This window comes from Catharus ustulatus, chromosome 6, assembly GCF_009819885.2.
Source record: "Catharus ustulatus isolate bCatUst1 chromosome 6, bCatUst1.pri.v2, whole genome shotgun sequence".
In the NCBI taxonomy this organism is placed as follows: domain Eukaryota; kingdom Metazoa; phylum Chordata; class Aves; order Passeriformes; family Turdidae; genus Catharus; species Catharus ustulatus.
Genome location: NC_046226.1, coordinates 18,219,005 through 18,237,439, shown reverse-complemented (window position 1 = coordinate 18,237,439; position 18,435 = coordinate 18,219,005). Strand labels below are relative to the sequence as shown.

Below are 18,435 nucleotides of genomic sequence, written 5' to 3'. Positions count from 1 at the left end.
TCAATGTACCCAAGTACATCAATGCCACATTTCACCTACTTTAAAATGTACACATTTCAATTAGGTTACCTACAAAATGAGTTGATTGTTTAAAACTGTATGCAGTTTAACAAAGAAACAAGATTCAACCTGACTGATCGATCATCGCTTCCAGTCATGGCCAGGGGTTTTGTAGGATGGACAGCCAAAGCCCACAGTTCTCCTTCACAGTGCCCCTGCATTATCAGGAAAGGCTTATTACGCTCATGCACCACAATTTCAAAAATTTCACTATCTTGTGTCCCAACGAGTATATGGTCTCCTCTCCAGCAAACACTTCTTACAGACAGACCTGTAGGAGAGATTGTTACTGAGAGATATATCCTCAGAACTTGTAAAACATAGGTAAAGTAGCAAAAGACCAAGCATAAAAGCAAGAAAATGTCAAGAAGTATCCATATCCCTTCTCTTATTCTTGGATTTGCTTCTTTTACTCTTTTTATACATTTCATAGATAGTAGCATACATGCCCTTGGAAAATAAAATTTTTCATGACTACCTGGAGGATATATATAGAGTATACCAAGAGGCAAGACAGTGGAGTAGTAGAAAATGCAATTAAGAAAATGAGCAAGAAGACAGGTCATAAAGGTAAACCTCAGAAGTATATAAGAAAAAAAAAGTGTAGGGAAAAGAATCAGGAAATTCATTTTATTCAAGATAACATTTTTTAAAATCTGCTTGCTTTGTCATGGGAATTTAACAAGGCAAAAGTTTATGGTAAGAGTCTGTTACATCAGAAGTAAAGGAGGCAAACTGGAGTGGACAAGTCTGAAAGAATGAAATGGAATGAAACAGAGAATGAAACAGCTTTCAGCTACATGCATCAGAACTGAGAAGCAGCAGCTAAGTAAAATTAAATTTGAAACAGAGCCACTCTACTGCAGGGCATATTTAAAATGGAATGTATTGCATCTTGTTGCAATACTTTGCAATCTTGGTGGGAATATGTCAATTACAATATACAAAGACTTCACCTATACTCAGTCATGTATTGACCCTGAGTATCTCATTGCTATCATTCTAGCACATTTTCAAAGTCTTGTCAAGATATTAGAGAATAAAAAGAGTGATTAGGGGTGAAGGAAACCAAATGCTAACAAAAACAATACTGTAAGTGACATGAGTGCTTTGGTACATGTTTGTATTCTTATCCTAAATCATTACAGCAACAATATGGGAAACACTCTATGTAAAATTTTAGCATGACATGAACTGTAACTGAATTCACAGTTACAAGTAAGCAGCGTTCTAAGTTGCACAAAACTGTAGATAACATCCAAACAGTTTTAATGAAAATTCAGATAACTAGCAAATTAAATCCTTGTACTCCATTGTTTTACACTGTAGATCTCACTGCCTCAAGTTCTCTTAAAGCATTACTGTTCCTTGCCGTGCTCTAGAAACAATGTGTATAAAAAATTAAATCTGTTTCTACATCCTCATCATATATACTGTTTGTAAAAGTAACTGTGACTTCATACTAGTAGGCATGATATATTCTATTTCCAGCAAATAGCTCATAGTAACATAAATAGCTCATAGTAACATACATAAAAGAAGTTTTCAGGTTTAAAAGTCTTTTATTGTTCAAAAGACTGATAAATTTCCTATCTTACTGGTATATTGAAAGTAACAAACTTCTCTTTACCTTTATATCCCTGGTCTGTTTCCCTGAGATCAATCACAGTAATTGGTTTAAAATTTAAGTCCCACAAGCGAACACAGCCATCCCTGCCACCAGTGGCAAATCCCTCTTCACATGCATTCATGCTGAAAATTCCTGCCTAAAGAGATAAGAAAGTTACTTTTAAGAACAAACACAGATTAGAGTAAACCAGTATGCAACTAATACAAGCTTCAAATACGAGGAAGTCAGAAATGGAAACAAACTCAAAACAAGCAGAATTAACAAGTGATAAATAAGTGAATTGCTGCAAGAATGTGTTCTTTCTGATGATCATCATCACAGTGATGCTGCTTCTTATCCCTAGAAAGAGCTTAGTTTCACATCCTCTTACCCTAGGTCCTGGTCCAACTCTAATAAATGTCAGCATGAACATTTCCCATAATCTCTGTTAGGCTTGCTTTAGGGCCTGTGTTGCCAGTACTCAGTTGCTATACAACAACACAAAAAACATCTGGGATTTTTTTTTTATTTCTTAAACTAAGATTGATTTAAAATTTAAGTTTAGAAATAAAACTTAAGAAAAAATAACAATCATGCTACACCATTCAAAAATTAATATAAATTCTTGTTTTAAAGGCAAACATCAGGAAACATCACCTAACCCATTTTCTTTAACTCACTTGATACATGTTTTCTTCAAGATAACAAAAGGGTAAGAATGATACGTGTAGTAGTAAAATAAAGACACGATAGCCACATAGCGACTGTATTGGATTTAGCATGTTACACATCTAAATGGCATACACACTACTGAGGGGTTTTTCCATTACCTACAAAACTCACTAGCCTTATGTTCAGAAATAACTCACACATTTCAGTAAGCTAAGCCACTGAAAGAGCAACTTTAGCTGATAAGCCTATGAGAAGTTTAAAAAATTGCTCTACATTTATTTAAAGTATGTAATATTCACCTATGACAAAAGTAAACAAGAGAGCATTAGAAAAAAAATGGAAGATAAAATCTGTCTGTAATTCCTGCCCAAAAGAAAGTAGAACAGACAATAATATACACATATCTTCTATAATATTGGTCTGAAATTTCAGTTTTGTAAAGAAGGTAAAGTTCCAACAGTTCTTTAGCTAGGGTCCAGATTTTATACTAATGAAGCACATTAACTGCAAAGATGAAAGCAATTTGCAAAGGAGAAATTGGCTTTTTGGGGGGAAAAAAGGCTGTACACTCACAGAACAAATTAGGATACAATGTGACTTGTGAGAATTCTGGGGTACTTAAGACTTATTATCTCCTACCAATATGCTTTTTCTTCTTATATTACAACTAAGAAAAGTATCATAATGGACTAGTGATAATGAAATATGGATTGTGTTTGATTCTCTATCATCTGGTAACAAGGATATAATTTTTCACGTTAAGAAAAAAGAAACCTCTCAGCTTTCACAAAAAAAGAAGCCTACTAGAATGTTAAATGACAATCAAACCTGAAAGACTACGGTGACAGAACTCATATTTTTTGCCATGTCATGTCCATTCTCAAGAAAGAGACTTTTATGACAAGATACAAGTTCAGGAGCAGTACGTGTCTAAACAGAAATGTAGTGGAATTTTTAAGTCATAAACAGATTAGAAGGCTAACTCTCATTAACATCTTGAAAATCCTGTTTCTTTAGGAGCCTATAGGTTTTTGAAAATACAGCACAAGCTATTTGTTTTTCTTCATGTGTGTCTGTCTGTTTTACTCCATTAACCTTTAATATTGTGAGAAGTCTTATAAGGAGCAGTTGAGGCAGCTGGAGTTGCTCAGCCTGGAGAAAAGGAGGCTCAGGGGAGACCTTATCACTCTCCACAACTACCTGATAGGAGGCTGTAGCCAGGTGAGGGTTGGTCTCTTCTTCCAGGTAAAAAGTGACAGGATGAGAGTATGGCCTCAAGTTGCACCAGAGAAGGTTTAGATAGGGCACTAGTAAACATTTCTTCACTGAAAAGGTTGCCAGGTATAGGAACAGGCTCCCCAGGGAATCCTAGAAAGATAATCCCTAAAAGTGCTCAAAAACAGGTGGATGTGGCATTTGTGGGTAGGGTTTAGTGGTGAACACAGCAGTGCCAGGTTAACAGTTGGACTCTAATCTTTGAGGCCTTTTCCAACCTTAGTGATTCTATGATTCTAGGTGCTATGGAATAAATAAAAGTCTAGAGGAATTTCAGCTCATTTTGTGGCATATGCTGAATTCTGTCCAAGTTGAAGTCTTTTAAAGCTCTTTTTCGAATGCAATCTTGATAATAGAATTATTTTCTTTTCTCTAATTAACTCTTTCCAAAATCCATTATTTAATTAGTCAGTATTAAAAAATAATCAGACATTTGGTGATGTGGGAGCTGGCGGAATGCTCTGAAGATAAGATCAAGTGGATCCAGCATTAATCTGTTTTCCATTCTACAGAATATCCTTATCTTGAAAAGGACATGCTGGTTGTCAAGGAGATTTGGCAGATGTGCTTGCTCAATCTCTTGAAATGCAATAGGACACTCATTTCTGTCTTTGTGCCACTGGAATAAGAGAACGAGGTGAAAACTATGAAAATTCCCTCATTAATGGGGACTGTAAGCATCTAATGGAAAAAGCTGAGCTTTACTACATTTCAAATAATTGTTAGGCTCACACTTAAAGGGGAAAAGACAGATTCTTTTGTGGGGTAGCTTGGCCGGTAAATTCTCCACTAAAGCCTTCCTTTTAAAAACTGACAAAATTGTTAACGCAAATCAACTTTGGAGTCTTCATGCTTCTTTAATCCTTCAGCCTGAAATTGTCATTAACATAATTTGATTCTTGATGGTTAAAAGCCCTCTAGCAGCAATAAGGGGCAAACAATTGCACTTACTGAATGTGAGCCGCAAAGACTCTGCTTCTGAATGGAAACAAAAGGTGTAAATCAAAGACTTCCATCTTAAAATTTATGAAGCTTGGCATACTACATTCTTCTTTTACACATTATTCATTGCACTCCCTAATGAACATGGAAATTCTGGAAATAATATCTCAAATTGATCAACATTTTCTCAGAATGCTGAATATTTCCTGTTTTTCCAACATAACCAGCTGGTATCACATCTGTGTTCCCTCAAATCTGAAAAAAATAGTTGAATAAGAGCAAATAAAAAAATAAATGCCCAGATCTATCATAAATTATAGCTGAAAGCTGGAGAAGTATAAAAAGAATTTAACAGAGATGATCCCTCCTGCATGAATACTTAGCCATGACTTGAATCCAAGAAGTTCCCAATACTAAAGCAGTTTATGGGTTTCTAAGGCTGCTGGACCTATCTTGTCCCCAACGGACAAAAGTCAAGTGTCAGTTTATTTAAATGCAGCTGTTTGTATAAAACCCACCACTCTAACTCTGACTATTCCTAAAACACATGATGACTGCAGCTAGCTATAATTAGGACCAAGTTTGGAAGATCATATGGAAACTTCACAAGCAACTGACTACTACAGAGCAACATGGGGAACAGAGACACTATCCCAACACAAAAACAACTCCAGGGCCTGCTTCTTACTCCCTTATACACTACAGGACACGGAAATGTAAAGCATGTAAAGCAACACACGTTGGGCACTTCCTCTGAGGCATTGTCTCTCCCAATTCATACTGCACAGTAAGGAAATGGATTGCAAACATCTAGGTGCCAGTGAGTTTACAATGAAGAGACACTGTGATCTTCCTGTCTAACAAATAATCCAGAAAACTGTTTAAAAATGTGCATATTACTACAAAAATTTAAAGTAGTTGTCCATATACCTCATTGGCTAAAAGAATTGGACAGTTACATTTGAAACCAATGACTAGTCTAAGCAGCAGGAGAAAATACTGCATGACTTACTGTGTTGGTACATGATACCAGCTTAAAACCATTAAGTTCATTATATTGTTTCCATCTATATTTAATTAGTATCTAGCCAAGTGACATAGGCGTGCAATAGTTTTAACAGAGTGCCTGTTATTTAACCTCAAGCTTGTTATTTAACCTCAGTTTCTGACATCAATCCACACAACTTTAATGTGTACCTCTGAAAGACTATCTCAAAATTAATTATTCATATGCTGAGAAAGCGTCTTATGTACATTTGCTATGCAAGCAAAAGCATAGTACACAAGAATCTTTAAAACAGTGTTTTAACTAAGCATACAATTTTAATATCCAAGTAATGTCTTTTTATATCTTAACAGTCATTGACTACCTTGAATTTAGAACATATAAGGTGATAAGTGGAAGATTCTATAATCTGTTCTTTGCACTGGTACACAAATGAGACCTCTATTTAAAGACTATTTTTTTATTAGTCAAGGTATTTATTAACTTTTCAGAACCAAATCCATCACCTACCAATAACCTCATGGAGTATTACCACTGCCAGTGAATTTACAAATGTTTTCATGTTGTTTTCTTTCTCCCCTTTAAAATTTTCATTATTAGGATTATTATTTAGGAGGCAAATCTAGAATTTGAGTTTCCCATTGTTATCCATTGTTCCTTGCACATGAACTCTGTGCCTTTACTCCTAAACCCTGCTCATTTCCATCTTTTCCGACTTTTCATTCTTACTTCTATTTTAAGTGAGCTCACTAATCCTCTTCCAACTAATTCTTCTGTCACCTGAACTTATGTGCTTTCAACTTTTTGTTTCTACTCAAACTCAGAAATCTGCAGGAAACTCTCCCCTCTCTTAGTATTGCTATGACAGAAAACAGATAATCTGTCTGAATTAAGAATTCTTACTTTGCTTGTTAAAGCTGCTATCTGTTTCCTTGGTTGGTCATATTGGGAGATCATGGTTTATTTTTCACATCGAATTGTTCTTAAAATGAAAAATGTCTTTTCAGCTAGGGCAACCACAACAAAGAGAACCGACCTTTGAAAAGAACAGGTTTTCTATTTTAATGCAGACAACATCTTAATAACTTAATAAATCTGGGGCTGGACTATTTTCTTCAAATCACTAATGTGCTTTAGAAACTGTTTTCCAGTATCTCAGATATCTGCTGATTGTGCTGCAAGAAAAGAATTGTATTTATGATGCCATCCTTCAGTAAGATTGCAGTTTATGTCACAGTTGTTGAGGAGTAGTGATGCAGGATGATGAACAGGTATGCAGGGATGACAATTTCAACATTGGCGTGCTAAGGAGAAATTTGTATCAATTCCGTACTACATGCACACTGTCCCTTCAACAATATACATACACCATAAATCTTGTCATTTATTTACATTTTCTTTAGACAAGAAGAACATATTTTATAATTTATAACATCAAGTACATTATTATTAAGTAGCCATAAAATATCATTATAATATTTTAGTATGGCTGAAGAGATATTGTCATTCCAAGCTTCCATAGTTGGGCTTAGAGTAGTTGTCAACATTATCCTTTAAGGTAATTTTTAATTGAAAAACAAGGTTTCATTTTGTTAGAAAGAAGTTTTCATATTTTATTGGGGCTTTTTTCCCCTGAAATTGGTGAGATTTGTAGTGACTCTAATCTCTTGCAAAAATTAATTTCAAAGGCATGAGCTAGTATCCCTATTTAATTTTTAGTACTGCAAAGTACAATTCCATTGAACCTAGATGACAGAGCCAAAAATAGAAGGCTAAATGAGACCTGCTCCAAGGTCACCTGAGCTCTGTCCATTGATGTTACTGAAGATAAGTGTTACTGCACTTCAAATTTGATCTTATGAACAACCAAGAACTGACACAGCACATAAGGGAATGGTGCAACAAGCCCTCATCATCTTATATTTATCAGTTGTGTCATTTCACACTTAAACAGCTGAAAAGCACTGCATTATTCTGAGAAATAAACTGTTGCAAGTCTAAATAGTCCAAGTAACAACAATGTTAATATGCAGGGCAGCTGTCTCCTACAGCACCAACAGGATGGGAGAATATTTGGCATCAGTTTCCAGCAGGAGACTAAGTGCACTCTTTCCTCTGGGAATCAAGGTATGCATATGCAATGTCCGATCATCTCAGGAAAACACAGAAAAGAACAGAACACTATTGAACACTTCTTATAAAGACTGAAACTAGATCTGAAGTTACAGAGCAAAAATCATGGATAACTCCACATCATACTTCCTGATTTATAATTTGGGCTTTCTTGAATACATTTAATATTTTTACAGATGCATACAGGACAGTATGCTTGTGTGTATTTATCTGTAATTTTTATATATATGTTCACACATTCACTTCTATGTATACAAAGAAATCTCAAATGCAAAATATAGTCTGGGATACATTACACACACAGATGTTCTTCATAACTTTATCTTTTTCATAACCAGAGACAGTGTCATTACACAGCTGTCTGAATAAGCTCTCCAATCACTTTTGAATTAATTATTAGTTCATTCAACAAGCTGCAATCATCCTGAATGTATTTCTAAATCTTTGGTAAACCAAGAGTCTCCTTACTATAACTGACACCTACCTCTACTACACACATTCATCACTTCATCCCCTCTCTTCTACCTGATTAAATCAAACAGTGACTCACACTTCAGTTACAAAAGTCAGGCCAACCAGTCCAGCAGGCCAGTTAAAACATACACATTCTTACAAGCAAGAATCTTTAACTGTTATTTATTTTTATCTAGAATTTTGAAGCTGCAATATCAGAACTCATATGCTTGTTTTTTCACACCATGTTAAATTGCTAATATGAGAACTTCAAATATTATCAGGAATGTACAATGCTTTTAAAAAACAGAAATTAACATTCAAACAGCAAATCATACAGCTTCATAAAGTGACCTGAGCAGTTTCACGCTTCATAGGTTAAACCAACCAGAAACTGGTTGGCTTTGTTTTTACATGATACTTGGACAATTAGAAGTCAAATCCTGCACATTATCAAATGAGAGGTAATGAGGATTTTCACAGTTTAGAATGCATAAATCAGATTGGAAACCAAAAAGTGGGGGTTTTTGCTGCATGCTTCAATCACAAATCCATATGCTTTGAAATAACATGGGAAATGTAATTAAAATTTACATAGCAAAATTATAATCACTTTATATTCATATTAAACATTTCAGTTAAAAGAAGATATTACCAAACACTTTGGAAAATTTTTATTAAACTTTCACTAAGGTGAAACTTTTCAAGGCTGTATACTGTTCTAAAAAAATATTCCAATAAGACATGCTGAATCCATTTAGGAACACAGACAAGGTGACCTTGCATTGCTCTGTCCAGCTTTCCAGAAATCTACTTAACATTCAATATTAATTTAGAGAGATGCACTTACAGCATGTGCTCCCTGTATTGTCCGTACAAGGTTGATTCCTTTCCACACATAAATGTCTCCATTCAGTGCACCGGAATACGTCACTTCATCCCTTGCACAGGCGAGGCACAAGATAGTCTGGAGATCACCAGTCTTGCCAAAGACACCACGTTTTGGTGTCAATGAATTGCCACACAAGCTCCAGAACTGCAACACAAAGTGATTTAGAAAGATGGTTATTTTGCTAATAGTTTATCATTTAATGTGTACATCTGAAAGAGAAGTGTCTTACCTGCAAAAGACATCACCGTTTATCCCCTTTTCCATGCCTTAGTTCTCCAGTTTAACAATGTTTTATGTTATCTACCAACTTTATCTTCCATAAAATCATCATAACAGAGTAGTTGGGAAGGAATTTTGGGATATCAGTATTAAATTAAACTAAAGTTCTTTCAAATCATAATTTGTCAGTTATATTTTCAGTTATTTTTGAAAAGCATTTCATAATATAATTAATTTCCTTTGATGTAAGACATCTGTGCTGAAAATTCTACATTTGTACTTTATGTTATGTTATATATTTAAAGATGCTACCTAAGCATGTAGATCTCTAATAAGACTATTTGCTCAGTTTGAAGGCAGCTGGTTTTATTGTAGACGTATTTCTTTTCAGAACCATGGATCACACAAAGTAGCCATCTGAGGCAGAGATTTTTAAGAACTTTCTAATAAACCATTTGTATGTAACTGCAGCAATCACACAAGTTTGAATTCCCTCCTAGGTCACACAACATGAACCATTGATGTTTGTCTTCCCAAGTCACTATTACATGCGTTCTTGTGGAAATGCCTGAACACCTGCCTGTCCCTGGGAAGCAGTAAATTAATTCCTTGGTGGGCTTTGCTTGCACATGCAGGTTTTTTTTCCCTATTAATCTGTCTTTACCTCAACCCATGAGTTTTCCAGCTTTTACCCTTCCAATTCTCTCCCAGTCCTGCTAGTGGTGGAGTGAGCAACCTAGCTCCAATGCAGAAGTGGGTGATGTATCTAAGAAAAGTAATTCCTCAATATCAGTTCACTTGGAATTATCTACATAAATATTTAAGCACTATTAAAATTTGCATAAAATATCACCTGAGAAAAAATACTATAGTATTAAAAATATGAAATTAATTCTTGATATTTCAAAGAACAAGAATGTGTGATTTAAGAAAAACACACATCAACAAAAATATTTTGCCTGATCCAAATGCCTAAATACCTCCAGAATTCTGATTTTCCATAATGTTTTCTCAGAGGAAACAGCAATTTTAAAAAAAAATTATGTTGCTATTTAGAAAGGCTTTGTAGAGCCTTAAAAGTTCCTCAAACTTTTGATATTTAAACAGATATGTTTTGAAATCATAAAGCCATCTTCAATAAACTATATCACAGCTGGCAAATATTAGCTTACTATTGGCATAAAGGTCCTCTTTGAGAAGTAGGAACAAAAGATTATTATTAAGCAAGTTCATGGAATTCTGTAACTGACATGCTAAGCACTATGCCAAATCAGACTTATGCAATGTAGCCAACAGATTTAAGACTTTTTTCAAGCAGGCCATTAATATATACTATTCTAAAAGCTCATTGTATAAAAAGCAACACATTTTCCCCACCATGGGAACCTAAACACAACAGCAATTCAGAACTTTCAAGCTGCCATCTACTGCTGTTATGTGGTAACACAGAAAACCGTGCATGGGAAAAGACAGTGACTTGGCTGATGTGAAACACAGCTCCTAATCATTGACAATCCATCTGACAAAGTTAAATCTGAAGAAGTTGTTTCTGCAAAGCATTTGCTACATGGATCAAACAGAGCATGCTTGAAAAAGACACAAACTGTCCAAATTATGAATCCTGTAACAGGTACAGACAGAATGCTCCAGATGAAAAAGGTAAGAATAAAAGGAGGGAAAAGAATTCACAGGGAAAGGAAAATGCTTCTTCTCTTCCCTTCTCTTCCACTGTCTCCCCATACTCTCTCTGAATGGTAAGAAATGGTTTTTCAATTCATTTCACCTCTGTGGTGCAGCAATTCACTCACTGTTCAAGATTCAGAAACTCCAGTACCTGGAGTCACGTCAAACATGTGCATCCTGTCGCACACTACTTTGGATTTCAAACAGTGTGCTTTAGAGAACCTGATTTTAAATTATATTACAGTCATTACATACAATGCTACTGACAACTGCTTTATTCCTACTACATTACTTCTGCCAGGGCGTGAAGTCTTTTGAGCAGAGAGGGTCTGTTTTTCACTATACATATCTAGTATGATCTAGTATAATCTAATATAATGTGATTCATTATTGCAGTTCAAAGAACTAAGATTATTCTTACACAAGACCTTCCATATTATCATTCTATATTCCCTTTAGATTCTATTTTTGTTTATTTTATAGAGTATATATTACTGCAGCTTAAATATTTTATAAATGAAGAGTTGTTTCATTACCTTGATGTGTTTTACGCCACAGCTGACGAGCTTGTTTGGCTGGTACAAATCCCAAGAAATATCAAATATCTGCAAAAAAAACCCCCAAGATGTCAGCAGCCTTTTTAGTACGGGACAGTTAAAATAGTAAAAATTTTCAGCAAATTAACAGGGAGTCTGAAATGCTTTAAATGGATCTATTGGAAAGACTTTTTTATCCTCTCATTTCATACTGAAATTTCAATTATACTCAATATAGTTCTGGCTTCCCCCCCCCCACCCAGAGTAATTAAAACACATAATAAAACAACATTAAGGTTCATTTACAGACTGCAAAAATTTAAGCAATTATTTGCATTTTGATTTCCCATATGGGGATTGGGGTCTAAGAAGTGCATTAATTCTGCACTTTCCCTACATGTTTTCAGTCTGAACAAACCATACACAAATAAATATTGAGTTACACTTCTCATTCTAGAAATAAGTGCACACATCTTAAATATCTTCACATCTTCATGCATATCAACCTTTAGGCAAATTCAATTTCTAAAACAAAATGGGTTTTGTTTGACATTGCTCTAGTACATACATACACACATGGTTTAACAAACTAAAATTACATTGATGCTCAGACTTTTTAGTTATACTTACTCTGTCTGTATGACCAGGAGCCATTGATAACAACTTTCCTTTTCTCCAGTCCCATACACAAACTGTGTTTTTTGAATCCAAACCAACCGAGACCAAACGCTACAGGTGTCCAAATTAAACAAATAAAAATAACTCAATATATTAACAAAAGCTAAAGTCATTATTTTGAATTAATTGCAAAAAAATGTGTAACAAATTTGAGATAGAAGCAATAGCTCCATTTTGATATAGAAAAAAACATAAGCTATATCTTACACCAAAGCTTACACAGATGCATCTTTTCAGGTACAACATCATGACCATAAAGACCTTACTAGATAACAATATATTTCTGATTTATAAAGTTTAATATATATAATCATATAAAGCACAAATGGCAAGCTGCAGTCAGGAGACATTTGCAAAAAAAGAATAATCACTGAAGTTAATGAAACTGTATATGTTTATCTTTAATTACATGTAACTTGCAGAATTTAGGATTTATTTTTCAAGTTCAAGACATACAAAGAAAAGATTTTTCTTCAATCTTAAGAAGATAAACACAAAACATAATTTCATTAAGTCTTTATAATTCAGAAAGACCTTGAAGCCATTTACACTGTAAAACTAGGATGGACAAAAAGATTCTTAAAAAAAAAATTAAGAAAAATAAAATTTTGAGCTCTTCCTGTGCTTTGCAGCCTGTCTTGTCTTGACTGTGACCTTGAAGAGATTTTTTGACACAAATGATTGACTAAATTAGTCACTTGTATCTGTTAACCAGTCAAAATGCTATTTTTCCTATAGAAATTCCCAACAGAGAGACTAACAGAATATTTAAAAAAATAAAAGCTGAGTGATTTGGTTTAATTTTTTAAGAAAAATAATATTTTTGTTCAGTTTTTGCATGAATTGTGCCATCTTGTTGTTGATAAATGAAAGTTTTTCAAATTTTTTGGGCAAAGCTTTTTTCACTGTTCAGCAGTTAATACTTACACACATTAAAGACAAATCTAGCTTCAATTTCTATGTAGATTATTCAGTGAGTTTGTAAAAGCAAAAACAAACTCCAAACTTGAATCATAATCTTTTTTCCCCAAGACAGAAACCTATTCCAAATAATATAATTCCTTTACTGACTGAAAAACTGATTTCATGATTATGAAAAGAAAAATAAACAAGTTAAATGCAATTTCTATCAATGTTTCGTATTTATTAATAGTACAAAAGCTAATCTTTCTATTCCATCTTTGAAAAGTTAGGGTATTTCAATCCTAATCTGATGTATCTTGGCCTTAAATTATGAAGGCCATTCAAGTGAGGGAGTGACACAAATTTATACAAGAACAATATTGATAAAAGACAGCACTGTGAAGTAGAAATTATGTTCTAGAAAGAAGCTAGCTCTAGAAGCTGACTTCCTAAGTAATGAAAGGTCATTTCAACAAACCACAGTTTTCCTACAACAATTGCAACATGTTTTAACAGAAACAAGCTACAGGTAGGCTTTCCTCTGTGTGTTCAACACCGCTCCATTTGATATTCTCTTAAGGACAGCAACTGGTCTCTGCAATACATCCTCACTTGAGAAAACAGCAGTAACTAACAGACACTGACCTTTTTAGCAAGCAAGAGGAACTGACAATACAGCTAAATCTGAGTATCGCATTGCAAGGCTGAGTGGGAGGGAAAGAAGTGTTTCACAGACCAGGAAAACACATCTCCAGAAAGGATTTTCTCAGTTAATACCTTTTCAGCTGCTACCTAACATGTAAATAGAACCATTACATTTTCCATTTCTAATAAGAAAGCCTCTTTACTCAGAGGAGCAAGTGTCTGGTAAAAACAATCTCCACTACAGGTAGCAGCTCTGAGAGCCAATTTACTACTCAGAGAATGTTCAAAAGCAACAAAATTATAATCCAATGAAACCTTTTTCTAGACTTTCAGATACAGGATACATGAGTCTGAACAAACAATCAGAATGTGGAGAGCCACCAGTGAATGCAAAATGCATGAAAAGAAGGGGACACTGCCTGAAGGGTCCAAGACAAGGAGCACAACGGGGATGCCACGGCTCTGGGCACAAGACATGCCCCTGCACAGGGGGTCCACTGTCACCAGGCACTTGGCATAACCCTGAACTGTGGCCCACAGAGCACAAGAAACTCCCTACCACCTCATCTCCATTCAAAAAGCTTTTGAAGTTGCAATTTTCTTGCCAAATGTAAATCACATTCATTAGTAATGTGATTTTATTTTCCTTAACTTGAGATTAAGCAGATAAAATCTGAGATAATACACTTTTGTTTTGTAAGAAAAACTATGTGATAAGATTTCTAATAAATAAACAACTTATTCAGGTGTTCGAAAATAGAATATTAATTACATACCTGACCATCTAAATCAAAGGCCAAGCAAGCTATACCATGTGTGTGAACATCTTTCAGAACAGATACGGTTTGCACAGTGTATGAATCCCACACGCAGATGTACGGCTCTTTCCCAACTTGACCTGTTGCCACCAACACACGCTCGGGGTGCAAAGCAAGGCTGCCAAAAAAGAAAGATATAAAATATTTCTGCAGGAAACTTTTTTATTTGCCTAGTTAGTTGCATTTTTTTTTTTTCCTTAAAAATTCTTTTACAGTATTTTCCTATGGATAGTAGATAATAAAGAGTCATTTTGTATCACAGATTCCACAGTAGCTATGGAATTCTAAATACAGTACATACCAACATCTTTCTTGAATTTAGCCTTCTAAAGCCTTCTACATTTAAATGAATTGCAAAATAGTCAATAACACTCTGCTCCAAAAGTGCCTACTAAATTTGGTCAGATTTTTCACACACTGAGAGAAATACCTTTTTTTCCTTTCTTTCTATCTTAAAACTTAAAAACACAAACAATGGAAAACAGAAGTTAGTGTTTAACTATCTACACATCCTTCATCAACAGAGAGAGACGCACATCTCCAAAAGTTCTTTATTCCACACAGTATTTGATGTCCCTTTTATAAGAGGACAGCTTTCTGGAGCTGTCTCTGCTGACTGCATAGCAACCCAAAGCACAACTAGCTTAGACTAGAGGCAATGACTACACTTAAGATGACTGAACTTAGCAGTGATTATCTTGAATGTCTTAATTTTAATATAGAACAATTGGGAATAGCTGGTTTTGGATAATTATTAGCTCTCCACATTTTTAATATTGTAGAGAATTTTCTTATAGCTTGTATTTCAGTCTTTCAGAGTGCACTTGAGGATCATCAGAACTGTTTTGCCAAATCTCAGACCAAGCTAGAAAACATTCTAGTCAGCAAGATATTTCCTCTTTTTTTTTTAATGCCAGCAAGCTGTGAGGGAGAACATGAGGTCTGAGGATTCAGATTTCATAATACAGAAAAATAAGAATATATTCTAACAGAAACCCAAAAAAACTACTTGATCACGTTCCACACATACTAGGTACAGCAGCCCAGAATGATGTAGAAATACCACATAGAAGTCAGGAAGACAATGTTCTAAAGCTGGTTGTTTAATTTAGCTAAAAATTTTCCCAGCCTGATGAATCCCAGGCTAATGAATGATCTTGAGAGACTGGTGGACAGAACCACTAACAACACACAATAAGTATATTTATCTTCTCAAAATTATTTGGAAAGGAGAAATGTTGAGCACTTTGTAAAGATAAGATGATAACTTGAAAACAGATTTTGATAAAGTTCAAAGGGTGGAGACAAGGGAAGTCTATAAATATAAACAAAACCAGTAAGGTTAAAGCTAATCAGGAAATCACCAGAAAAAAATACCTAATTCAAAAGATGTATACATATTCTATATACAGAAAGAGAAAACCACATTAGAAGGTGCTTACACTACAGTACACAATACATTTCCATATATTTTCTGTTTTAAAGCAGTAGTTCATTTTGTTGATACTGCTTGACGAATTCCACATGCAACATTGAGCAGGACTAAGTTCAAAGCTGAAAAGGTAAAAAGCCCTGAACCTTTCCATTTTGCTATGGGAATTTCTGCTTTTGGCTACTCCGTTATCTTCAGCACCAGGACAAAGCAACCAATACTTCCCCACTTTGCTTCACAACACTTACAGAGTTGCTTCTCTAGTTCTTCCCTTCTTGTTTATTTGACAGAGCAACTTCACAACTAAAAAACTTTGCAGAAAGGAGCTGGCAGCAAAACTTACCACCTTTCAATTCAGTTCTGCCACCTAATCCCAACTAACACCTGCCCATCTCCCAGAGCACACAAAGGCAGATGGCGTACTCAAAGGAAAAGGGAAAAGCATCTGGAGGAAGAGAAAATGCTGCATCCAAAATTATGTTATTTTTTGGAATGGCACCACAGAAAGGGAGTGATTAGACCAAATGGACAATAGAGAAATTTGAAAAAGGAAGGGAAAAGAGCAAGCAAGAAAAAAGAGACAAAAACTAGGAGGAAAATAGAAACAACACAGTCTCATATCTGACTCACCACTTCTTCAGTCCTATCCTGATCTGTGCTACAAGTGCATACTGCATTTTTAGACAAGCAAAAACCACACCACAAATACAACAAAACACTCAGAACTCCCCACGGACACACATACATGCAAAAGCATCCCCACACCACACCTTACAAAACAATTTATAGCAACCAAAACTTAGCTCTGTATGTTTGCAAGTAAAGTCTAGAGTCTTTAGAGGAACACAATGCATCAGAGATGGAAGGGACACCAGTAAAGGCACTACAAAAGGAAAAGGAGAACATTGTCCTTAGCCCAAGGATACAAACTAATTTGATTCAAAGAATATTAGGTGAATACAGAGAAGGTTTCCTCTATTTCTAATTAATAAATGGCAAATAACTAAAAGCAGTATCACAGTTCTTTCTACATTACAATACAATATACTGGCTTGAACAACTGAGCTCAAATTCTGCCTTGATATGGGATAATAATGCACACAAATAAAGATCCAAAGCCTGCATTTTAATCACAACAGACGATACTGTAGAATTACCAACGTCTTTCCCCTATCACTACAGCCTCTAAACTGCTAAAAACTTTTCTTAACAGTCTTTGAAAGAAGAAGAAAATAAATGTACAATAAATATTTTAAGACAGCAAGCTTTTTTAAAAAATTCAAATATAGTGAGTTTAAGGGAAACTACTTAGCAAAGCTGTTCCTCATCTTTTCTTAGAGACCAAGGAGTGAAGGACAACTTAAAGTACTACCTGTAAATATTCTATCTGCCCCACAGGCGATCAGAGCAGATGAAAAAGAGCCTCATGGAAAAAGTCAAGGGATTACTGTTTCTGTTACCAACACTAAACAAAGTTACTACTACACATATTTACATGATTTTGACATGAGATATGAACTATAAGACAATGTGTTTCCTTAATAATAAATTCTTAGCTATTATTAATCCCATAGGGCATCACGCAGAATTATGGATCTGAAATGTTGGGTCCTCATGAAAAATCAAGAATTAAATTCCAATTTACACAATATGGTGTCTCTTTTCAGTTCTTTCATTGGACTGTGTGATCAAGCCCTCCCTATAAGCATAGCAATGAATACAAAAATACAGTATTTTGATCTAACCGCTAGAGCAGAAGCATTGATACAACTCACACACTTGAGAGTGCTCAGAACAGCCCTGAGCAGAACACTTTAAACAACTTCCTAGTGCAAAGAGTTTAATTGGAATGGGTGCCCAGAAACAAATAACAATGAACACTTTCCAAACACAGACTATATGAACTCGGGGGTGTGATGCAGCTAACAGGATCTAACAATGAGTTTGAGCTCTCTCTGGATACTCTAGGTATGATCTTCAACACACCTCTACTGAGGTGTTAAAATCGTACAACTGTTGGGATGGTATCTGCAATAGCTGCCATTCATCCATCCAGTTCCTGAGATCAGGCAGACAAGCATGAGTATGGCTCAGCTCTAAAGGCAGCTTTCAAATCTGTTAGTGTGGGACCTGTGGGCTTAGGTACAGTCCCTCACAGATATTCTCTTGCTTTTATCTTCTTCTTAGGGAGAAGGAAGAGATTGCTCAGTAGCATAAGATGCTCTGCGCTCAGAAGAAAAGGACACAGGCACTCAGAAGGAGAGAACTCGTGTTCCCTTTACTATCCTGGTAATGAGAGCTGGTATGACCCATCCAGGTTAGACTGCTGGAACTGTGCTTGCATCTAGCCCACACTGCTAGACTGTAAACTGGTGCTTGATTTCTTTCCTTGTCCTTGAAGGATGACTAAGCTGATGAAGGAGATACTGCTGCTTGTCCAAAAAAGGAAACAGATATTCCTAATGAGGCAAGTTCTTCA

The 18,435-nt window shown here is 35.2% G+C and overlaps 1 protein-coding gene across 7 annotated transcripts in view; it reads right to left on the bottom strand.

The window, feature by feature from the left end:
* EML5 (EMAP like 5) overlaps nt 1–18,435 on the bottom strand; it is a 104,701-nt gene that overhangs the window by 70,155 nt on the left and 16,111 nt on the right. For all 7 annotated transcript variants that reach the window (XR_006163001.1, XM_042779366.1, XM_042779367.1 and 4 more), the window contains exons 2-7: nt 14,483–14,642; nt 12,111–12,209; nt 11,481–11,549; nt 9,001–9,186; nt 1,691–1,826; nt 130–331 (exon numbers count right to left, since the gene is read on the bottom strand). Coding sequence is in view for 6 of the 7 variants with exons in the window: in XM_042779366.1 (XP_042635300.1) it covers nt 130–331; nt 1,691–1,826; nt 9,001–9,186; nt 11,481–11,549; nt 12,111–12,209; nt 14,483–14,642 (852 nt within the window). In the remaining variant the exon portion in view is untranslated. The remainder of the gene's footprint in view (nt 1–129; nt 332–1,690; nt 1,827–9,000; nt 9,187–11,480; nt 11,550–12,110; nt 12,210–14,482; nt 14,643–18,435) is intronic.